This window comes from Myxocyprinus asiaticus, chromosome 29 (assembly GCF_019703515.2).
Source record: "Myxocyprinus asiaticus isolate MX2 ecotype Aquarium Trade chromosome 29, UBuf_Myxa_2, whole genome shotgun sequence".
In the NCBI taxonomy this organism is placed as follows: Eukaryota; Metazoa; Chordata; class Actinopteri; order Cypriniformes; family Catostomidae; genus Myxocyprinus; species Myxocyprinus asiaticus.
In genome coordinates, this window is record NC_059372.1 from 9,713,181 (window position 1) to 9,739,138 (window position 25,958).

At 35.9% G+C, this 25,958-nt stretch overlaps 1 protein-coding gene across 2 annotated transcripts; it reads right to left on the bottom strand.

Annotated features, from left to right (window-relative positions):
- Positions 1 to 2,419: 2,419 nt before the first annotated feature.
- LOC127419989 (zinc finger protein 64-like) lies at positions 2,420 to 10,209 on the bottom strand. 2 transcript variants are annotated; one of them, XM_051661874.1, is made up of 6 exons: positions 10,015 to 10,209; positions 9,250 to 9,405; positions 8,993 to 9,082; positions 8,757 to 8,819; positions 8,557 to 8,658; positions 2,420 to 4,463 (listed from the first exon to the last, which is right to left on the bottom strand). In XM_051661874.1, exons 1-6 carry the CDS (start codon positions 10,040 to 10,042, stop codon positions 3,058 to 3,060), a joined length of 1,845 nt encoding a protein of 614 aa, XP_051517834.1. In that variant the 5' UTR covers positions 10,043 to 10,209; the 3' UTR covers positions 2,420 to 3,057. The 2 variants fall into 2 exon arrangements, with proteins under 2 accessions (XP_051517834.1, XP_051517833.1); XM_051661873.1 differs by having other exon boundaries at positions 8,407 to 8,658.
- Between the last annotated feature and the right edge of the window lie 15,749 nt (positions 10,210 to 25,958).

Below are 25,958 nucleotides of genomic sequence, written 5' to 3' on the forward strand. Positions count from 1 at the left end.
GGTGCCAAAGATGCTTAAAAAAGTATTGAGCAAAGGCTGTGAATACTTATTTACATGTGATTTTTTTTTCTTTCTTTTTTTCTTTTCTTTTTTATAAATTTGCGAAGATTTCAAACAAACTTCTTTCACATTGTCATTATGGGGTATTGTAGAATTTAGGAAAATAATGAATTTAATCAATTTTGGAATAAGGCTGTAACATAACAAAATGTGGAAAAAGTGAAGCGCTGTGAATACTTTCCGGATGCACTGTATGTATATATATATATATATATATATATATATATGCAAACATACAGTGGCAAGAAAAGTATGTGAACCCTTTGGAATTAGCTTTTCTGCATGAATTGGTCATAAAATGTGATCTCATCTTCATCAATGTCACAAGTATAGACAAACACAATGTGCTTAAGCACACAAAAACAATTATAACCTTTCATGTGTTTATTAAACACATCCCATTAATCATTCACAGTGCTGTGGAAAAAGTAAGTGAACCCTTGGATTTAATAACTGGTTGATTCTCCTTTGGCAGCAATAACCTCAACCAAGCATTTCCGGTAGCAGCGGATTAGACCTGCACAATGTTCAGAAGGAATTTTAAACTTTTTTCCTTCGATGATGGCAAGCGGTCCAGGCCTGAAGATGTTTTCATGTTTGTATGCAGTGCCCTTTTAACGCCATACATATTGCTGCAACCTTCGTTTGATTAGTCCACAAAACATTTTCCCAGTAGCGTTGTGGAGTGCCAAGGTGGTCTTTGGAAAACTTCAGGTGTGTAGCAATGTTTTTGTTGGAAAGCAGCGGCTTCCTTTACTGTTTAATGTTTTCCATTTAGTAGATTCATGAACAGAGATGTTAACCAGTTCCAATGATTCCTTCAAGTCTTTAGCTGTCACTCTAGGGTTTTTTTTTTTGTACCTCATTGAGCATTCTGCGTTGTGCCCTTTGAGTCATCTTGGCTGGACGGACACTTCTAGGAAGAGTAGCCACAGTACTAAATCATCTCCATTTATAGACTATTTGTCTAACTGTGGACAGATGAATATCTAAACTCTTCGAGATTACTTTGTAACCCTTTCCAGCTTTATGCAAAGCAACAATTCTTGATCGTAGGTCTTCTGATATCTGTTTTTTGCAAGGCATGGTCCACATCAGCAGATGCTTCTTGTGAATAGCAAACTCAAAATGTTTGCGTGCTTTTTATAAGTCAAAGTAGCTCTAACACACACCTCCAATCTCGTTTCATTATTTGGATAACAGGTTTGCCAACTCCTGACTCTAATTAGCTTTTGTTGACATCATTAGCCTAGGGGTTCGCATAATTTTTCCAACCTACACTGTGAATGTTTGATTCAATATGTACAAGAACAATAAAATAATTTTGTGATATTAGTTAAAACAGATTGTGTTTGTTCATTATTGTAACTTAGACGAAGTTAAAACCAAATTTTAAGATAAATGTATTCATATAAATGCAGGACATTCCAAAGGGTTCACATACTTTTTTCTTGACAATGTATATATGTAAAAATATATTTTAAATAGTAAAAACATAGTTAATGATATCTGTAATTGCACTTTCACTAGTAGAATTACATAATGATCTGTCAGTCACTCCTGATCAAAATGCAATTACAGATTTCTGTAATTAATTTCTTACTAATTGAGATTCCAATTTCACATATCAGCAATGCACTTCTTACTAGCAAAAATGATCAATAGTTACATTGTTACTACAACAAATATCCACTGCTGATATCAACAATTTAATTACATGTAAAAATGCTAATTTTTGATATCTGGAAATGTATTTCATCATCTCAGATGTGGTATTTCAGATATCTGGAAATGGATTTCAAATATCAATAAATTATTGATAACAGTAATTAAAGACATCTTCAAAGGCTTTCTCACTAGTTACAATAAAACCAAATTACCAATATCAAAAATGAGCATTTTCACTAGTTTCAAAACATAAATGCTGTTCCTTTATTAATGTAAAGTCATGAATGGTTTTAGCATAATCTAATCGACTCTGGTATATTTTTGCCCATTACCCTGTTTTCGCATTACATTCTTACCGGCTTATCCAATGTGTGCAGGTGTTTTGAGCATGACTGTTTACATTTTGACATCAAAAGCAGAGAATAATCTGATAATTTCTAATCTCATGTAAGCGCAGTTTTCTTGCGTTGTCAGATTTTTTTGAATACGGTTATTTTTGATAGTTATCAGCGTATTGTTATGCATGTAAATGCCATTAATGACAGTTTCTTCATTTTGGGGAGAACTATTCCTTTATTACTAATTTGCATAAGTCTCTAACCCTAAGTATGAGCAACAGTAATTGTGATGCTTGCCGTAGAAAAATATCACTAATAATGCCACACAAATGATTTAAAATGGTCAAAGCAAGTTAATGAAAATGGGTACACATTTATTTCAATATGTCTGGCAGAAGAAAAATGTGAAAGGTCCACTTTTGGTTTGATGTGTAACTTAAATATGAAACTTCTGTGTGACAAACAACAGAATAGAAACCGTAATTTCTTCTCAAAAACAGAAAAAAACAACTCACTGACCCTTTCAACATTGTTTGACTATCTTTCTTCTACAGAACACCAACGAAAATATTTTGAAGACTGCACAAGATGGTTCTGTCCATACAATGCAAGTCAATAGGGTCCAAAACGTTCAAGCTCCAAAAAGGACACAAAGAATCACCATCTTAAAGTCTGCACTATATTCCAAATGGGCTGGATGTCAAGATTTAAAGTGAATAAGGAATTCCATTTTGCCAATTTCTCACCGAGAACGATCGTATAGCTTCAGAAGACATGGATTTAACCACTCAAGTTGTGTGGATTACTTTTATGCTGCATTTATGTCCTTTATGTACCCCATTGATTAACACTGCATGGACAAAAACACCTCATCCATCCTTCAAAATATCTTAGTTTTTGTTCCGCTGAAGAAAGAAAGTCAAATGAGTTTAAGACAGAATGAGGGTGAATAAATGTTGAGAAAATGAAAATTTCTGGGTGAACAATCCCTTTAATATTTGCGTAACTGTGAATCGTCACTGATATCCACTGTATTGGAGTCTGAAAATATATGGTGAGGTGAAAGATGGTATATGTTAGCTTCTTGGCCTTGTGTTGAAATGGTCAGGGGAAGACTTTGAACAAGAACGACCCCTGATGGATCAATATTTAAAGGATCTTCAGGCATGGCTTCCTCCGCATGTTTGGACACATAATGAGATGTACCGTCAATGTTCAGGGGTTCTTTTGTGGTGGCGATCGAGGAATTTGTCTCCGTTACCACTGTAACTTCAGTTCCCCCTTCCTGGATGAGCGTATGGAGGCTTTCAAGGTCAGAACAGGAAGTGATGAAGGTGTGGGTGGCGTCTGAAGCTGAGTCAGAGCAGGAAGTGATGAAGTTTTGAGTAGAGCCATTGGTCTGGGCCGTAGTTTCAATGGCCTGAAAGGTGCTTTCATCAGTGAGTAAAACTGTCTGGTGCTCAAGGCTGCACCCTGATGTTGGGGCAACAATGTGCTGCACAGGTGTTAGCATGCTGACGTGCTGTACAGGGTTCAAAAGCATGTTATGATCCTCAGGACTGAGCAGAACCGTTCCAACTTTTGCAGTGGGTACATCCACTGATGCTTGGACAAAAGTGTCCTCTGGTCCTATAGAGGGCGCTACGATGATGTTAAGATGCATTCTGCTGTAGGTTGATGGTGTGTCAGTTACAACGCTGGCTTGTCCTGGATCCTGTACGGACTGTTTGACAACGGTTTGCGATTGCAACGTTGTTGATGCCTGATTGAGACTACGCTGTTGTGGGTTATTATTATGCTGCCTCTTGTGGATGCGAAGAGAATCTTCCCTTACGAACGAAGCCTCACACAAGTCACAACAAAAGGCTTGCCTCACCTCTAATCTCACCCGGTAACGTGACCTAAGAGGTTTGGCTGACTCCTCTCCAGCCCCGCCCCTTCGTCCAGACTTATTCTGTCTGCCTGGCCTATCTGCGTGACACTTTCTCCTGTGAATTAACAAATTACTGCGCTGCTTGCTTGCAAAGGAGCAGTGTTCGCATTTAAAGGGCCTCTCATCCGAGTGCACACGCTCATGGATCTTGAGCGCCCCCTTGCTGGAACAGGAGTAAATGCACTTGCTGCACTGAAGCGGCTGGGCAGGCTGGTGCTGGCGGGAATGGTCTCGTAGGGTGGCTTTGGTTGAACATTGGAATTCACACTCCGTGCAGCGGAAGGAGTCTACTACGCTGTGATTAAGCTGGATGTGCGGTTTTAAATTGGCCTTCACGGCACAGCGGTACTCGCAGAGGTCGCATTTATAAGGCTTCTCGCCGGAGTGGACTCGACTGTGCCGCTTCAAGTCATGGTTGATCTTAAATTTGGCATCACACTGATTACACTGGAATGGGGCATCACCTAAAGAGAAAACATCCAAGGATATGAACTAAATATAAGTATTACAATATTCCACTACTTGTTCTTCTCTATCACAAAAAAAGATCAACTAGCAACTTAATTAAAAAAATAGCAAAAGTAGTATCAAAAACTACTGTATTGACAATAATAGCAGGGAATTAACTGATCACGATTCACACAAAAATTTGTCACAATTTACTCACCCACATGTCGTACTAAACTAAAAATTGTTTTTCATCCATAGAACAAAACAGGAAATGTTTGTCAAAATATTCACGCACCATAAAAGCATGATTAAAGTAGTCTATAGAACTTGCACACTATATTTCAAGTCTTTAGAAGACACTAAGATTTGTGTGACAAACTGACAGAATGAGTTTTAAGTGCTATGGCAGATGTAAAACCTTTGAGTGAATAATGACTTGAATTTTGTTCAGCTTCTCATACAAAACTATTGTGTGGTTTCAGAAGTCTGAGCCACTTTTATAGATGTAGGGCTGTCGATTTAACACATTAATTCAGTGTGATTAATTGTATAAATAATAATAAAAACAATACAAAATATAAATAAATAATGCAATTGATCATGTCCCCGGACTGTAATAAGGAATATTCCTACCATCAGAGCAATTCTAGTTTGAAGTACCACCAGTTTTCAGCAGGGGGCAGTAAGTGAAACTCCAGCTGTATAGGCAACATGCAGCTGTACAAAGAACAAACTGCACTCACGCTTGCTTGTTACTACCAACAGCAAGAGATGAGAATGTGTTTTTGCATTCAAACATAGCTGGACGGAGCACGGATCTCGACTAAATGTTTCTTAATCTCAAACTATGTTTAACTTGACACAGCGACTTAAAAACGCTGTGAAAACGCTATGATGCGATGCAACCAAAATGAGACGCTCCAAAAGCGATAAACTCGAAGCAAAGTACAGTTGCAAATAAATATGCTACAGTGCTCTTTACTCATCTCACTTGCATAAAAAACAGATGATTTATTCCTTAAAATTAGAGCTGTCAGAATTAATGTGTTAACACATGCGATTAATTAAAAAAGTTTAACATGTTTTCTTGATCGCAATTAACATATTTACCATTAATACAGTACAAACCACAATAAACACTTGATGGGAGGGTGGAACCTTTGTAATGTGTCCACTCAGAGTCAATACACTGTTGCACACTTCACAAACACACACACAACAGCACTGTCAGTGATAAAATGATGGAGAAAGGACCTCTTGCAAAACAAGCCCAGATGGGGAGTATTTTTAGCCTATGTAAGGCACATTTTAATTACCACAGAAGCACGCCATTTCTTATCTGTCACCACAACACAGAATGAGACATTTTTGTCTGCAAGTGTGGAGTTTAAAGTGGAGTTTGACACTGGCGTTGACGCTCTGAAGCGAAGAATGAACACAGCTTTACGATTGCTGTTGGAAAGCGGATAGTCTACTGGCAGATTAATATTGTGGAGGATGAGAGTTCAAGAGATTTAATGCCCATTGCAATGAATGTGCAACCTATGGGGGACTAGTTCTTTCAATTATTCAAACTTACAATTAGACTTTGTGAAACGTTTAATGTTACTTGAATTGGTGCTATTTTAGTGCATTTCTATCTTTATACTGTCGAAGGCTTTGTTTGAAAAATGTTAATAAAGCATTATATTGTTACATATTGTTTTCTTTTCTTTACTAAGATGGAAATAAATACATTTTAACAGGAAACAAAAAAAATATGGTGTCAAATTGCAGCATTTTCAAAATCTGTGAGTAATCGCAATTAACTACAAAAAAAAAGTGATTAATCACAATTTAAAAAATTTGTCGACTGACCAACACTAATTAAAATGCATCAACACAATGGAAAGAACATAATGAAACAGTTATGCCAAATTAGGTAAATAAATGCTTCACCAGCATTCAATATATTAATCTCTAGCATTGACAGCTAAGCAGGGCAGGAGACTTGTGTAAATGTTTATAGAACAGCAACAGAAAAGCCTTTATAATAAATCTCTCAGACAGATTGACAAAATCAATTGCAAAAGATTGCTGTGGACTGTAAGCCAATGACAGGCTTATGTCATATGGAAATATTATGTTATATGGAAGGTTTTAAGGACAAATAATCTATTACCTTCTAGAGCTTTTTGTATTGTCCTGTCAATGATTACTGGTTTGCCACAATAATGTAATGCATTTTAATTATCTGAATTATTATATTTATAATATATTTTAAATTTATAATTATATAAATACAGCTATATACACCAATCAGCCACAACATTAAAACCACCTGATTAATATTGTGTAGGTCCCCCTCGTGCCGGAAAAACAGCGCCAACCCGCATATCAGAATAGCATTCTGAGATGATATTCTTCAGTTCAGTTCAGTTCAGTGACTTTATTATCCACAATGTGGAAATTTGTCTTCGGCTTCATCATAGAAAAAATAAACACCAGCACATCACATAAAACATCATATAAAGAGAGAGAGAGAGAGAAAAAAAAAACATAAATATGATCCATTAAAAGTATACCCTCTGCGGGCATATTCAAATACCCACCCACATATCTACACACAGCTACGCATTTAATAATCTGACTGCATTTGGCACAAATGACATCTGATACACATTCTTGATAGACCGTGGTTGCCTAAAATGCCTCCCTGAGGGTAATAACTCTTCTGATTTAGTGATCCTCTTTAATCACTAAAACTTTTTGTTTTACTTTGGATATATATATATGTCGTTTAGTTGCCTCTGTGATTTACAGAGTGGTTATCTGAGTTACTGTAGACTTTGTCAGTTTGAACCAGTCTGACAATTCTCTGTTGACCTTTCCCATAACAAGGCATTTCTGTCCACAGAACTGCCACTCACTGGATTTTTTGTTTTTGGCACCAATCAGAGTAAATTCTAGAGACTGTTGTGTGTGAAAATCCCAGGAGATCAGCAGTTACAGAAATACTCAAACCAGCCCATCTGGTACCAACAATCATGCCACAGTCCAAATCACTGAGATCACATTTTTTCCCATTCTGATGGTTGATGTGAACATTAACTGAAGCTCCTGACCCGTATCTGCATGATTGTATACACTGCACTGCTGCAACATGATTGGCTGATTAGATAATCGCATGGATGACTGTTGGTGCCAGATGGGCTGGTTTGAGTATTTCTTCAACTGCTGATCTCCTGGGATTTTCACACACAACAGTCTCTAGAATTTACTCTGAATGGTGCCAAAAACAAAAAACATCCAGTGAGCGGCAGTTCTGTGGATGGAAACGCCTTGTTGATGAGAGAGGTCAACAGAGAATGGCCAGACTGATTCGAGCTGACAAAGTCTACGGTAACTCAGATAACCACTTTGTACAATTGTGGTTTGAAGAATATCATCTCAGAATGCTATTCGGGTTGGTGCTGTTTTGGCGGCACGAGGGGGACCTGCACAATATTAGGCAGGTTGTTTTAATGTTGTGGCTGATTGGTGTGTTTAATCATTATATACTGAAATACTGATATTTGAGGGCCAATTAATTGCAATTAATTGCATTATTAATCGGCATATAATGTAATTAATTAGATTACAAATTTTAATCGACAGCCCTACTTTTGTCACTTTTGGAGCCCAACAGCTCCCATCTCCATTCACTTTCATTGGAAAACTCACTGTCAAGTGCAGACTGGACTTTCTGCTAAATCTTTGTGTTCCATGAATGAAAGAAAGTCATAAGTGTATGGAATGGCATAAGAGTAAATAACGACAGAATTTTCTCTTTTGGCTGTGCTATTCTTTTAATCTAAGGTAATTCTGAATCAATGAATCTGCATTAGGTTGTTTAGATAAATATTGCATGTCAACGTGCTCAAATCACGCAGCTCTGGGATATTTTTAAGGAATTTGATAGTGAAACAGTGTCTTCACCTGTGTGAGATCGGAGGTGAACAGTGAGCTGACTGGAGTTGCGGCTGGCATACGGGCATATCTGACACTTAAAGGGTCTCTCGTCGTAGTGGATCCGAAGATGCTTCTTTAAGCTACTGCTGTCAGCCGCCGCGTACGGGCAGTACTTACACTTGTGCGGTTTCTCTCCTGTGTGCAAACGGCTGTGAAGATTCAGCTTATCACGACGGCTGAAGCGTTTATGACAGAGTTCGCACTCAAACGGCCTCTCACCTGCAGAAAGAAATCAGTTCTCAGCTCTCTGATATAGTTTTGGCTACATGATTTAAAGGTGTTGGACAAAGAAAAAAAAAAAAAGAGTAATCACTTACCTGTGTGCGTTAATATATGTCTCTCCATGTCTTTTTGGCCATACTGTGTTTTGAATGAACATCCTAAGGGGAAACAAATAAATTAAAACATCTCTAAAGTACTTAAATGATACTTCATAAATAAATACACTACCAGTCAAAAGTCTGAACACACCTACTACTCATATGGGCATTCTAGCAACCAACTTCATGAGGTTTGACTGGTAGTGTATATGATTCTGTGTATTGACACTAACCTGAGAAGGTGCACATGTGTCTTTTTTGAGTAAGTGCATGTTTAAGCTTTTTGGAGGGGGACTTCTGGGCTTTGGTGAGGTTCTTCTTGACTTTTGATACACAAAGAGTAAAAAGAATCATAAAAAAATCATGCAAATTCTATGGTGTTTCATCTAGTCGATGTCTAGACCTTTTAGTAACAGCAGCACTGTCTAGTATAACAGTAAGTACATTTTAACCTTCAACAGTGACATGAGTGGTTAAACATTAGTCATACCGTCGGGTCCTGCATTTTTTGGTGACATATGAGTTGAGGGAATCTGACATCCATTTTGCTTGTGCGCAAGAAAGAGTTCAAAGTCGTTGTACTGCTGTTTGCAGAAGCCGCAGATGTGAATGTCTGGACTCACTTCTATTAATAGGTGGTTTATTCCTGTGCAACGACAACAAACGTACAACATAAAATGCGAGTACTGAGAAAGCATGCCGCTTTTAACAGCCACTGACATTTCAAAATAAAGACACGTGTAAATAAGCATATGGATCTGATAAATCCAATGTTTTATTTTATTTTTTTTAAATATTTTCTAGGTAATAAAAAAGTACCAAAATGTACAATGGCGATACTATGGTACTTTGACACCTTGGCAATATTATGTGTCTTGGACATGTACCATGGCACTAACAAGGTTTTGCATGTTACCATTTTGGATGTAAATGGCAATCAAGCACCATGGTGTTTTCATCTGATGTCTGTACCACAATACCACCACAGAACTTTATAAGAAACTTATATTAACACTTGCTTGTAAAGCAATCTAGAGCAACAATCCGGTATGAAATTTAAACAATAGTTTAAGTTTGTTATTACATTATTATAAACGACAAGCAGGATTTACAACCACTCGTGACTTTCATCATTTAGATAACAGTGTCAGCAAACATCAATCGAACATAAACATAATGACCACCCTGGATTAATGTTTTCTTGACTAAAACTGTGTTTTTGTATTTTTTATTAAATAGTTTATGTCTTCTTTACCTTCTCCGTTGAACGATGCCATCTGCATGAAGGTGTCAGCTGTGATTCATGTAGTACTGACACTGGACTGCTGTTACAATTAGTCATCTGATTGAAGTATCATTGTTGGAATTAATCTGTTTAGTAATGTATAATATATTATAACTTGAACTTGTTGTTTTGGGTCCTGCTGGAGAGTGTTGATGGTTTTGCGACAGTATGAACTGCTTAGCGGTAAACATAATTTCTTCGTTGCAGCGTTTTCAATTGAACCGAGCGCAGCAGTGCAGCCTACAGGCAGGAATGATTCATGAATTCATTAATTATTTAATGAGATTTATTTTATTATATACTGTATGAATAAATAAAAATAATAACAAATACTAATTCACTATAACTAATATAAACATAACATTTAATTTCTATTTAATATACGGTTTTAATAAATAATAAAATTATAAACAAAAACGTACAGTTTTAAATTGAGTAATTCTAATAAACAAATAATAGATTGTTCTTTTGTTTTTACAGTTATTTTTAAGTGATTTAATTAATTTAACCAAACATGTTTGAAGTGTGTGTGCTGTGTGACGTGAGTAACTGTGTAACAATTTTCAACATAATAATATAAAATGCAATAATAATTATATATATATATATATATTTATAAACTATATATATATATATATATATATATATATATATATATATATATATATATATATATAGTAGCTCCAAAATGTATTTTGACACTTTAGACACACTTTATGATTTATGAACGTCACTGCATTAGATAAAAAAATTAAAATAAAAATAAAAACAATTTGCATTTATTATAAAGAAATAGCACAAGTGTACTTGTATTGATTTGATGCAGTGTCAGAACAATAGTTTCAACAAGCAATAGTGTTATCAAAGACAAAATATGGTCAATGGTTTATTGTTTGTTTTTAATTATTATTATTATTTAATTCAATGTTCTCTGATATCACAGTTTTTTAGGACTTTAAATAATGATACTTACAGGTTGTTTTCCCAGCAAATTATATTTCCTTGGCACTCAAGTTGTTTGTTTCATTCTTCAGAGGTTCTCCTACACTTCACTATAGGCAACAGAATATTTCACAATAATATATTTATTCACATAACCCTTTTGTGTTAATCTAAACTGGACCCAGTCCAAAGAAAGCTGTGTGAGGGACATTATAGTCTTACACTTGCACATAGTAGGCCCTATAAGTCTCAGTATCTACATACTGTGAAATGTTATACAGTTTAGACCGTCCAACCAGTATTGTCTTCATCATTGTATGATATTGTCTGTCAGCATGTTTTAAATATTTCAGTCAAAGTGACTACAATCACACTCAAATCTCAAATTTGTCCTTTTGCCTAAATCATGCTGTCATATGTCATGAGATCACACTTTATTCTCAGTGCACAGAAACTGTAGTTTCTAAAGCCAAGGACCATACAGTATGTGTGTGTACCAGCAATTGTCTCTGTGTCCCCCTGTGAGACATGAGGAACAATATGGAGAAGAGTGGCCCTGTCACTTCATTTTAACCCAGCTGAGATCAACAGCTGCACACAGCTGCTTAATGGCTGCAGGCTGTCAGAAGACATCTCAGTGCTCACACATGCAGACTGGAGTTTTATTTGGAGAGTGAGCAGGATTTTGGCTGTAGTTGCATGAGTTGAGCACACAGGGGCATCAATGCTGCATTGTTGCATGGCAATGTTCCTCAACTCTGAGGATTGTTATTGTTTTTCCAGCAGGACAATGCTCCATGCCACACAGCCAGGTCAATCAAGGTGTGGATGGAGGACCACTGGATCATGACCCTGTCATGGCCAGCCCAATCTCCAGACCTGAACCCATTAAAAACCTCTGGAATGTGATCAAGAGGGAGATGGATGGCCACAAGCATCAAACAATGTGCAAACAGCAATGTGAAAGACTGGTAGAGAGCATGCCAAGACGCATGAAAGCTGTGATTGAAAATCAGGGTTACTCCACCAAATATTGATTTCTGAACTCTTCCTAAGTTAAAACATTAATATTGTGTTGTTTAAAATGAATATGAACTTGTTTTCTTTGCATTATTCGAGGTCTGAAAACATCATCTTTTTTGTTATTTTGACCAGTTGTCATTTTCTGCAAATAAATGCTCTAAATGACAATATTTTTATTTGGAATTTGGGAGAAATTATGTCAGTACTTTATAGAATAAAACAAAAATGTGCTATAAAGAGTAAATCCAGAGAAACTGATAATTTTGCAGTGGTCTCTCAATTTTTTCCAGAGCTGTATATATATATATATATATATATGTTGATCTTAAATTAGCCAAAAAACCTCTTTACAAGAGCACAGTGAAGTTTTAGTCTCACGAAACATAATCATTCAGGCAGTATATGTGTATCCATCCCCGTTAGCAGAGGACATACTGACTCTTACATTTATTTCTGTGAGTTATATTCGATAAAATATTTACATATAATTCTTAGTCACCTCAGGCCATTCTACTCAGGTTGTGGTGTGAAGGGTGTGAGTAATCCCACTCATCATTAATTTATATGTCATTTCTATTCCCATGTGCTGTGATTCAGAGGCAGATCATGTCTGCATTTTCAAACGCCCACATTGTTAAACACAGAAGATATGAAGAGCACTGTGTTAAGTAAAATGGTATATATAGCTACATAAATATAAAATGCTTAACCTCATTTACCACATCTGACACTTCAAAATTATAAATGACATTCTTTGTGTTTTAAGTAGACTCCTGATGTTGCAAAGTTTCTGGACTGCAACAGGTGAGTGCAGGCAATGTGCACCTATGCCATTAGTCCAAAATGTAGTTGTTGTTTGTTTTGGGGATTGTAATATATAAGTATTTTTAATAGATGTAGCAAGAAATTCTGAAAACGGTCAAGTCAACATGAAACGGTCTTTGCAAATCAGTTTACTTCCATAATCGGACAGATTTTTGAGTGAAACATGATAGTCAATGAAAAAAACTGTAGGCCGGGACTTTATTGGAGAATTGACTGGTTCATGAAAAGTGGGTGTTGCATAAGAATGGGGTCAAATGGAGTTAAAAAAGTCAGAGGGAGTTGTGGTGTCAGCTGAAGAGGAAAATAATTTCAGAGGCATGGCAAGTAATTACAAATTAACAATTTTTTATTTGTCAAAATATGCACTGGTAAATTGTGCAGAATAAGATCAAGAATATGTATTAATGAAGTATATAGTGTACATTTTTATTTCATGTCTTATGTCAAATGATCCATTTAGCAATCATCCCCTTAGTATTAAGTATTTCTTAGTATCTGCTTAGTATTAAGCAGACAGTAATGCATATTTAATCAACATGTTTTAAACAAATATTTTACAAGATCCATAGAACTCCCCATGGGACGATTTTTAATAATCTATTAAAGTTCTTGTGATTCTCAGCCTCCATAATTTCTCAACATCCTCTAAACAGATGTTATCCCATGTTTATATTATTTGTCAAATGGCCTGTTTCCTCTTTGTTTATAGAAAACGTGGACAGGGACGGGGCATGTTTCAACACGCACGCCCATTTATTTTCTAATGCTATGACAACAACAGATAAAACACTTTTCTTAAATGGACCAGGATGAAGAGTTTGAATGAATGCGTGAGTCAGCATAAAATTTTGGAAGATGAAAGGAAAAAATGTCCAAAGAAATATGAAGACACCCTGTAAACTAAAAGGTTTTGTCTGGATATTAATCATTTAGAGAGGCATGCCAGGTTTCACTCAGCCTAAGGTTAGATCAACAGTGTCTTGCAAAACAATATGACTAAAACTGGGACTGTTGGAAAGAGAAGGAGAGAAATGATCTGTGTATGGCGGGGTGATGTGTTTATGACGTGAGGAGGAACAGGAAAAGATGTTCTGAAGGTCCATGTTTGGTTTGAGCAGCATGACAAATTATACACACATCAGAGTATGAATTGTGCTCAACAGCTGTTATCATTACAGATAAAACGGAGGCAACATTTGGGAAACATCACATGTCCATGTGTACACACACATACATACTTTCTCTCTCTCGCTCTCTCTTATCTGGACTAAGTAATGCACATGATAAACCAAAAAGTTTGGATATTTTTATGTTTTATATATTTTACAGTGAATATTATAATGATTATTATTTATAATATTATCATTGTTGTAATATTTATCTATATTATTATTGATTACATATTTCAAAAATCAAATAATTGTATTATTACAAATAATTTTTAAATATCTAATAATTAATATTTAATTATACATACACAGGCAGCCAAAAGTTTGGAATAATGTACAGATTTTGCTGCTTCAGAAGGAAATTGGTACTTTAATTCACCAAAGTGGCATTCAACTGTTCACAAAGTATAGTCAGGATATTACTGATGTAAAAAACAGCACCATCACTATTTGAAAAAAGTCATTTATGATCAAACCTAGACACGCCCCATTTCAAGCAGCCATCACTCCAACACCTTATCCTTGAGTAATCATGCTAAATTGCTAATTTGGTACTAGAAAATCACTTGCTATTATATCAGACACAGTTGAAATCTATTTGGTTCGTTAAATGAAGATTAACATTGTCTTTGTGTTTGTTTTTGAGTTGCCACAGTATGCAATAGACTGGCATGTCTTACGGTCAATATCAGGTCAGAAATGGCAAAAAAGAAACAGCTTTCTGTAGAAACTCGTCAGTCAATCATTGTTTTGAGGAATGAAGGCTATACAATGCTTGAAATTGCCAAAAAACTGAAGATTTCATTCAAAGGTGTACACTACAGTCTTCAAAGACAAAGGACAACTGGCTCTAACAAGGACAGAAAGAGATGTGGAAGACCAGATGTACAACTAAACAAGAGGATAAGTACATCAGAGTCTCTAGTTTGAGAAATAGACGCCTCACATGTCCTCAGCTGACAGCTTCATTGAATTCTACCCGCTCAACACCAGTTTCATGTACAACAGTAAAGAGAAGACTCAGGGGTGCAGGTCTTATGGGAAGAATTGCAAAGAAAAAGCCACTTTTGAAACAGAAAAACAAAAAGAAAAGGTTAGAGTGGGCAAAGAAACACAGACATTGGACAACAGACAATTGGAAAAGAGTGTTATGGATCTTAACCCCATTGAGCTTTTGTGGGATCAGCTAGACTGTAAGGTGTGTGAGAAGTGCCCGACAAGACAGCCACATCTATGGCAAGTGCTACAGGAAACGTGGGGTGAAATGTCACCTGAGTATCTGGACAAATTAGTAATTTTTCACGTTATTAATGTCCTGACTATATATTGTAATCAGTTGAATGCCACTTTGATGAATAAAAGTACCAATTTCTTTCCATAAGAGCAAAATCTGTACATTATTCCAAAAATTTGGCCGCCAGTGTATATATATATATATATATATATATATAATGTAAGGGATAATCTACGGCTAGGTGTGCGTTAATTGATTTTGTTTAACGCACACCTAGCCGAGATTATCCCACTTATACCATGGTCACTTGCCAGAATTGATTAGTTACAGCTGTCATAGATTTTTTTGCAGAGCAAATTTGGACTGGAAGAACAAAAAATAAAACGTAATTTTATCTACGGGTAGTTAGATCTACAACTCCGCCTATTTAGACACAGTGAAAAAGTAGTGACCACACACTTGGTCAAAACTTTGAATTTAAATGCACAATCCAGAAATAATATCCAAAGAACGTAGAGGGGTTGGCACTTTTTTTCATTGTCATTTTCACATTAACGTGGAAAAACTGACTTTACAAACGTGGCAGTGACAGTAAAAGTAGCACTTACTGTATGATAAGGGGAAAACCTTTCAAAACACTCTGAAACCTACAGATTTTGACCTCTGAGACATCGGTATGGTATTCATCAATGTTGCACGAATGACTGAATTAAGAACAAAATCGCAATTTGTCCTTGAACGGTAGTGCTTCACTGCAAAATGCTGCCTACATTGTGTAAACAAACAACACTTCTCCTTCAGCGTTTGAGTCAGAGATGTGTGAGCGCGGGGGGCCTCTAGTGGCTATAGGCGGCACTTCAGCACAGCAACATAACATACACAACCAATGTTGAGTAAGTTACTCTAAAAAAGTAATTAATTACAAACTAATAATTACATCTTATACAGTGTAATTAGATTACTGTACTAGTTACTCTGTCTGAAAAGTAATTGCATTACTTATTACTAATTACTTTTTAAAACCCTCATCAACCTCGACCAGATGAAAAATACAAAAGACATGAAACTGTTCTTTTAACTCTTTCAAATAAATCATATAAAATAAAATAAATTATTCATGAACTGGCCAAAGAATTTAAGGGGGCAGCATTAAATTAGAAAACATATATTTTAACATTAGATGTTAAATTTTGATTTTAAATTCACTGAATTGTTCTAGAGTCTATACAGTATTTTTAACACAATTACATCAGAAGTAACTGTAAATTACTAAAAAATTAAGATTAATCCCTTGCTTTACCTTTTTCAATGAAAAAGCTATTTAATTACAGTAATTAATTACTTAGTAATGCATTACACCCAACACTGTACACAACACATTACAGTTTATATCATCTTGCATCTCCTTGCTGGACAGCGAAAGACGCATTTAATAAGTCTTGATTTCCTTCTCTCACCCAGCGTGCAAAACAAGCTAAATTCCATAATATTAGCTATGCTGATGAAAGAGGTTAGGAAATGTTTTCAGTTTCTATAGCTCACTCATGCCAAGGTTACAGCACATTAATATCGAACGGTGATTAATACTACCTGTGCATTCAACGGTTTGAACCGCACACATTCCAGCCAATCAGAATTGAGTATTCGAACAGACCATGGTATATATATATATATATATATATATATATATATATATATATATATATATATATATATATATATATATATATCACAGAAAACATCCAGGATGTGATGTTATACAATTCCCAAGTGATACATTAAATCAATAAAAAAAAAATAAAATAAAATAAAATAAAAAAATATATATATATATATATATATAGATAGATAGATAGATATTGTATAATTATTTATTATATTTTATTTATTTAAAAATATTTGTATTATAATATTATATAAATTATATTACTCAGTTTATAATGATAATATATTAAAATAAATAAGTTATTATCACACTGTTTAATTAATATATTATAATATGTTAATGTATTGTCAGGTAACCTAAAAATGTGCTTCATGTGGTAACATCTAAATTAACTGGTTTTATTCAAGTCAACAATATTGTGTATTATGCTTGATCCTACCCAACTTTAGGTTTTACAAACAAAAGTGATTTTTAAGGGTCAGAAATAGCTCTTTCTGCACATTTTCAATTTCTTTTATGTGTATTTTATTTATGTCTATATTAATGTGATACCTTGATATCATGATACAGTATGTTGATTATTCTGACCAAGTGATGCACATGATACATACTCATACTGAATAATACAAAGCCAGAGAGCCGAGATGGAACAGAAGTTTATCACTTAGGGCAAAATCAGGCCTCACACTAATATACAGTAAACCAGACAATAGAATCTATTGGGTGCTTCACTGGCTACAGGGCAAAATGCATCCAGTTTTCCACAGATTCCACTGAGACTCTGTGGATCTGTCATCGTTTTAATCATATTCTGAGGATCTATGGACTCTTCACATCTAATAAGCTGTTTGAAAGTATTTGCTTTCATTTGTAACACAGAAGTGTCTGGTGAATTTACGAACAGTAACTCAATGCTGATATTTACTTCACTGTGTTTTGTGGGTTTAATAGATTCAGCACAGTGCAAAAATATAGACTGTTTACAATTTTTACATCTAGAAAATAATGTTTCAGGCAAGCATCACTTTAACTGTTGCTCAAACTTAAGGCCAAGTATACTTTGGTTTCACGCGTGCCGGTACGTCTCACGCACAGTGCGCGTGAAGCAAATCTCATCATTATCACAGTACATGCTGACAGTGCCAGTCCTAGCCTTTTGGGGGCCCTAAGCAAACACTTGTGTGAGTAACTCCACCCCTTAAGCCTTTCTCGCAGAGCATTTACGAAGTAAAACAACATACTAAATGGAGATGATATATCAGTTTTACCAACTGATCGGTGCTGACAGTTGCTTTTTTGGAACTACCGGTTATCGGCAAAAATCTATGGTGACAATTTTTTATTATTCCTCAACAGTACCACTGCTCCATATGCACATGTACGCAGTCTGTGTAAGGCACCAACTCCCTAGTGGGGCACCGTCTTACCGTAGGGGAGCACCAGAAACTCCACCGACTGCCCTTCTTCGCACATTATAGGTTATTCAAGGACCCGATAGCAGTCCTGGAACATAAATTGTTGTGAATAACATTGCGAATAATAATAAACCTTATTCCTCATTAAAATTCATCTGATGAAATATATATACAAAACTCTTCATCTGGTGAATATATAGGCTATATAAAGATTAATTTGATAATTACTTAAATATAAAGCATTTTAATGGAGCCATGTCTCCGTCATTTTAAAATAAGTGTCCCTCGTATGCTTTGGGCTTGTTTACAGTTCAAAGTCCCACATTCTGTGTAACCGGTCCTGCTGGGCCCGAGGTTCACTCACTGCACAACACGTACCAGCTGGCTCCCGTTACACTCACCCCCCTAAACCTCACTCCCATCCGGATCATGGCACCACTGTAACTGATCCTACTAAACCCGCTCCGAGCGGAATTCGAACCGGCGTCTCCGGCATGGGAGGCGGCTCGCAAACAAGGAGGCTAAAGGCTACAGCCTCAAGTGTCAGTTGCTAGTGCGTCTCTTGAGGCCAGTGGAGTGAGGTTTACTCACTGCACAGCACATACCAGCTGGCTCCCATTACACTTACCCCCCTAAACCTCACTCCCATCCGGGTCACGGCACCACTGTAACTGGTCTTACCCGACCCGCTCTGAGCGGAATTCGAACTGGCATCTCCGGCATGGAAGGCGGGCTTGCTAACAAGGAGGCTTAAGGCTACAGCCTCTAGCGTCAGTCGCTTGTGCGCCACTTGAGGAGTGGAGTGAGGTTTACATACTGCACGGCTACCTACCAGCTGGCTCCCGTTACACTCACCCCCCCTAAACCTTACTCCCATCCGGGTCACGGCACCACTGTAACTGGTCCTGCTCAACCCGCTCCGAGCGGGACTCGAACCTGCCTCTCCAGCATGGGAAGCGGACGTGCAAACGAGGAGGCTAAAGGCTACAGCATCTAGCGTCAGTCACTAGTACGCCTCTTTAGGCCAGGGGAGTGAGGTTTACTCACTGCACAGCACGTACCAGCTGGCTCCCATTACACTCACCCCCCCTAAACCTTACTCCCATCCGGGTCACGGCACCACTGTAACTGGTCCTGCTCAACCCGCTCCGAGCGGGACTCGAACCTGCCTCTCCAGCATGGGAAGCGGACGTGCAAACGAGGAGGCTAAAGGCTACAGCATCTAGCGTCAGTCACTAGTACGCCTCTTTAGGCCAGGGGAGTGAGGTTTACTCACTGCTCAGCACGTACCAGCTGGCTCCCATTACATATACACCAAATCTTATTTTTTGGGGTTATTATTGGGATTTTGGTTGAACAATAAACTGAATCTGAATGTAGGACTCTTGTAGAATCCATGTCTGTGCCAATAATAGTATAATAATTTTTTAACATTCTTTAAACCAAATTTAAATACTATCTGCCATTTAATCGGTTATCTGCCTTTTCCACCACCTAAGTTAGCGTTATCGGCAAAATCCCTTTATTTTGACTTTTTATAAACTATAAACGTTTATCATGTATAAACTATAAGAACTAAAACATAATACAGATCAAACATAATAAAACAATGCAAAAGGCTGAAAGACAGTCAACTCTCAGAAAAAAGGTTCCGCCTATAAAGGTAAAAGGCCATCACTGAAACAATTATACATTTTAACTCGAGCCAGAGGTACAAAAAAGGTCCCCTTGAGGGTCCTATCCTAGTGATGGCTCTTGTATCTTAAACAGTACTTTTTTTCTAAGAGTATAGAAAAATATTAAAATTGCTGTTCCAATGGCATAATTTACCGGATATAATGAAAGATTTTATTTTTTTTCTCAAGAAAACATACGAGAATCCATCAATATTTCTCTAAATGTGCAGACTTTGGACTAAAAGTTAGTATAACTATATAATAGATATAGTTTATTGAAGCATTGATAGCAGAGCTTACATGATTGATCTGGTATGTGCTTCATTACATTCTAAAACAAATATGTTGCATTTTGATTTTGAATGCTTTCTTGATACAATTAAGAAATTACTTTCAATGTGGCTTTGTCATATCAAAGCTGGACACATGAGCATGAGATTTGCAATGATATTGTAAATATAAATAATAATTTTAAATATGATAAATACAGTAGTAGTCAAGTAATTTTTATTTGTATAGCATTTTTCACAATACACATCATTTCAAAGCAGCTGTACAGAAAATTATGCTATGATGTCTGTAATGTCTTACAGCACCCACTGAGTAAAAAATGTAATTGAAAATCGTGTCTTAAAAATGGTTAAAATTGCCTTTACATACTGTACCTTCATGCTCTCTTGTATCACATTCCTGGTGCATTTTTCTCCTTTTTTCTGCTCCTGATGGACAGGTAGCATCGCTTCAAAATTTTAGCCATGTAGTCCTATGTATATATATATATATATATTTTATTTTTTTATTGATAGAAGGATTCACTGAACTGAGCTTATACCGGGCTAGTGGGGGGCACTCCCTGCAGATAAAAATAATAATAATGATATCATAAATTAATAACCACTTGCTTGATCTAATGTAATTTTTAAGCTTAGAATCTGGACTTTACAATGCATATAGCTGATCTTACCAGTTCTTAAATAATGCTTTTTAATTTACTGACAAATTAGAATTGTTTTGTTCTCATAATTAGCAAATTTGTTATACCAACAATTATAATCAGAGTTGGTAAAACATAAAAAAAGATGAGATAGCCATGTGTTATACTGTATATCGTTGGAAAGGTCTCAATTAGTAAAATGCAGTGAGCAAATTTGTTTCACTCAGAGGCCAAACTGCAGTGAGTATTATGTGTATGAAATTCCCACTGACACACATAAATGTACAGTAGTAAATAGTAGTGTCTTTTTGTGACGTTTTTCCTTATTACTTCTTGAAACATACAAATAACATAGACAATGACATAGCGTTACTTACAGCAGACTATGCTGATTCAAACAAGCCCAAATACAACATAGTATGATAAGTAGATTTTGAAATATTCTTTAAAGAGTGTACATGGAAAGACGATGCACAAAAGGGCGCTCTGTGTGTGTGAGAACTTTGTGTGTGCAAACACATCCACGTATGAGCTCGTCTAAACAATTGGAATGCTCCTGAAAACTTTATATTTCTGTATTTTGTAGTCTAATCCATACATTTCCAATGGACGGTCACCGGGAAGACCGGGAACACCACAGGTGTAACAAAGTGAAATAAAACCAAAGCAATTTTATTAAAATTATCTAAAAAAAAAACTGATGCCCTGTGTGTACAAAGTCATGGTATTTTATTCCAAATGGATTAAATAAACTACAGTATTCAGAAAGTTAATCGGTCAGTTGTGACCGGAACACAAAATAAAGGTTAAACATCTTTGACAGATCAAGGGCCCTACGCGCGGACTGTCCGCCTGCAGCCTAGTTTTTAGGGATAGATTACTAGGTAGAGAATGAAACATTGAGCACTCGACTGTGTGTGAGATGAAACAGCAAGAAGAACAAAAAACGGCTTTTAAAGAAACCTAAGTTCTAAACTTTAGAGTGTAACTCATCCAACATGGTTTCTGTTGTGGAAATGAGTGACACCTCAAATCATGCAGCTTGTAGAGAGTACTTTTTCTCGTATTAGCTGGAATGTCCTGTATTTTGGCAGAAATAAAACCTTACTTGAATGAAATCATTTAAATGTTGCCACATTAAGCACATTTTTAGGTCAATGGAAAAAACATTTTCAGAGTTTATATTTCAGGATTCATTTAATTTTCTTTTACTTTTACTAAAACAAATGTTTGTTCAAAGTTCATTATTTTGGAGGTCAAATGTGCAACACAAATGTGCCTTTTTCCACTCTGTACCGAACTGGGCTGTGTTTCCCAAAAGCATTGCATGCTTAAATTGATCGTAAAGACTATTGGCGCCAAGGGTTTCTACGATCTTCTTTGGCTTATGATGCTTTTGGGAAACGCAGCCCTGCACTGTTCAAGTGATAATCAAGAATTTCTAGATCAGTATTCTTTGTTAATCCAAATGTATTAAAAAATATTATATACTGTACCTTCTATTGTACTACTGTGAAAAGCACTTAGAACTCTAAAGAAACCGGCACTGTAATCTCACCACAGATTTGAGATATCTGACACTTTGAAGTCCTGTTATATTTCACAGGAATGTAAGATATTTTAAGAGAAGGATTTATTGATGTGGCAAAACATTAAGAAGTATCATAAGGCGACCAAATTCAGAGTGATAAATCAGACACACACACTCATAGTTCTCACCACTGGTGTAAGTCTTGTAACTGGACAGAGGTGTTGGGAGATAATGAAGCCAGATCTCGCACCTGCCACACCGGCGGGATTTCTCTGGACTGCCCACTTAAATCTTTGCCGGTCCCTGGGTCTTAAGGGCAAGAATCTGTGCGCCAAACTAATGGGAAAAAAACATGGAGCTACCGGGGTGTTTGCATGCCAAGACCATTGAAGCCCCTCGCAGAATACTCCTCAGCAGTCTCAGAAAGTGTCTGGTGTCAAATATTTCAGATAGAAACGTTAAAGTGCTGTGCCAGCTAATTTAGTTTCAAATGCTTGTGAGCTGCAGTGTGAATGGGTCTGTCTTTAGTGACATGAGCACGCTCCAGATGAACGCAGAGCAAATATTGAGCTGACTACCTGGATGCACTTTCCAGGGATGAATAATTGCCAAAATGCATTCTGCAACAGATTTGGCAATGTCAAAAATGTTTATTTGTATTAAAGGAATAGTTCACCTGAAAAGTGAAAATGCTGTCATGATTTACTCACCCTCATGTCTTTGCAAACCATTTCTTCAGTGGAACACAAAACATTTGAAACAATGTGCAACTGATCGCTCTTTATTAAAATGAATGGTGGCTAAAGCTTTCAAGCTTCAAAAAGGACCATAAAAGTAGTCAGTAACACTTTACAATAAGGTTCCATTCGTTAACCTCAGTTAAAGGAATAGTTCACCCAAAAACAAAAATTCTCTCATCACTTACTCACCCTCATGTTATCCCTTTTTTCCTTCTGCTAAACACAAATTTTTGTATTTCAGCTCCGTAGGTCCTCACAATTCCAGTACATAAAGGTAGCATAAAAGTAATCCATAAGACTCCAGTGGTTAAATCTATATCTTCAAAAGCGATATGATATGTGTGGGTGAGAAACAGATCAATATTTAAGTTATTTTTTGCTACCAATCACCGCTTTTACTTTCACAGTCTTCCTGCAAAACGCCACCTACTGGGTAAGGAGGAGAATTTATAGTAAAAAATTACAGAATTTTCTTTTTTGGGTGAACTATCACTTTAAAGCATTAAGTATCTTGAACTTACAATACACAATGTATTTTTATAGCATTTACAGATTTTTTTTTATGTTAGTTAATAAAAATACAACTTTACAATAAGGTTCCATTCGTTAACATTAGTTAATACATTAGGTATCATGAACTAACAGTGAACAATATGTTTTACAGCATTTATTAATCTTTGTAAATGTTAGTTAATAAAAATATTATAATTAATGTTAGTTCATGTTAGTTCATAGTGCATAAACTAATGTTAATATATACAACTTTTGATTTTAAAAATGTATTACTAATTGATGAAATTAACATTAACCAAGATTAATAAAAAATATTGTTTATTGTTAGTTCATTAAATAATGTTAACAAATGGAATCTTATTGTAAAGTGTTACCAAGTAGTCCATATGCATTATACAGTAGTACAAGTCTTCTGTCATATTTTCCCCCTGATGTTGACTTTTATTGATTCATTAAAATAAATTATGGCTGTTACCAATAAAAACATATCAACATCAAATGCAAAAGTATCTGTAAATAATGTATCAAGATGCCATTTATATACATATCATTTACATAAATTGGCAAAATTATAACACATATTCATTATGCTATTTTGTTTCAAACATGTAATTTATATGTTTATACAAACATATAAGATATTTAAACCAGTTGAAACTCTGTAAATGATTAACTGATTAACCATTAACATCAAATGGATGAAATGATAGTCAAATGTATTAAAATAAACAAGAACAGATGTAAATGCAGAGTTTGATGTTAATAGCAATTTGAAAGGCAATTACTTTAAAATAAAAAAGGTATACTGTATGTAGCTATATGTAAGAAACACTTATCTGGTGTGGTGAAAACCACATTTGTTATTTTGTAAATTGTAGCCAACAAAGTCAATTGAAAATATGCAGAAATGTGTTAAAATGCATTGTGATGATCAGTTGTGCGATTAGTACTAAGAGCTCTGAAAATTTACCACTTACTTGTGAAAATAGTACCAAAATGACTAAAAAATAACTGTATTTCTATATAAAGTATCTAAAAGGGTGTTTTTTAAATGGTTGGAGCCTACGTCAGATTATACAGTTTTATGTCCTGTCTACTGTCACCTTGAATTAATTGCAATTAATTGCTGTTTGAAGTATTGGAGTTGTTAGAGTGTTTTCTCCAGTGCTTTTATTAATATACACTGGCGGCCAAAAGTTTGGAATAATGTACAGATTTTGCTCTTATGCCAAGATGAAAAATTACTATTACAATTTGATTTTGTTTTTCAGAACTTCTTAAACTACTTCAAAGAGTTCTCATCAAATGCAGCAATGACAGCTTTGCAGGTCTTTGGCATTCTAGCTGTCAGTTTGTCCAGATACTCAGGTGACATTTCACCCCATACTTCCTGTAGCACTTGCCATAGATGTGGCTGTCTTGTCGGGCACTTCTCACACACCTTACAGTCTAGCTGATCCCACAAAATCTCAATGGGGTTAAGATCCATAACACACTTTTCCAATTATCTGTTGTCCAATGTCTGTGTTTCTTTGCCCACTCTAACCTTTTCTTTTTGTTTTTCTGTTTCAAAAGTGGCTTTTTCTTTGCAGTTCTTCCCATAAGGCCTGCACCCCTGAGTCTTCTCTTTACTGTTGTACATGAAACTGGTGTTGAGCGGGTAGAATTCAATGAAGCTGTCAGCTGAGGACATGTGAGGCGTCTATTTCTCAAACTAGAGACTCTGATGTACTTATCCTCTTGTTTAGTTGTACATCTGGCCTTCCACATCTCTTTCTGTCCTTGTTAGAGCCAGTTGTCCTTTGTCTTTGAAGACTTTAGAGTACACCTTTGTATGAAATCTTCAGTTTTTTGGCAATTTCAAGCATTGTATAGCCTTCATTCCAGAGAAAGCTGTTTCTTTTTTTGCCATTTTTGTCCTAATATTGACCTTAAGACATGCCAGTCTATTGCATACTGTGGCAACTCAAAAACAAAAAAAGCTTAATTTAACAAACCAAATTAGCAATTTAGCATGATTACTCAAGGATAAGGTGTTGGAGTGATGGCTGCTGGAAATGGGACCTGTCTAGATTTGATCAAAAATGACATTTTTCAAATAGTAATGGTGCTGTTTTTTACATCAGTAATGTCCTGACTATACTTTGTAATCAGTTAGGGAATTAAAGTAAAAATTTCCTTCCGAAACAGCAAAATCTGTACATTATTCCAACCTTTGGCCGCCAGTGTATACACTATATATATAT

Bases quoted from the DNA above. Each gene is read 5' to 3' on its own strand.
- LOC127419989 (XM_051661873.1), bottom strand. From the start codon at position 10,042: ATGCAGATGGCATCGTTCAACGGAGAAG. The intron at 8,659-8,756 runs GTAAGTGATTAC...TTCTTTCTGCAG, and splicing joins ACATATATTAACGCACACAG to GTGAGAGGCCGTTTGAGTGC. The intron at 4,464-8,406 runs GTGAAGACACTG...TTTTCTCTTTAG, and splicing joins TCACCTCCGATCTCACACAG to GTGATGCCCCATTCCAGTGT.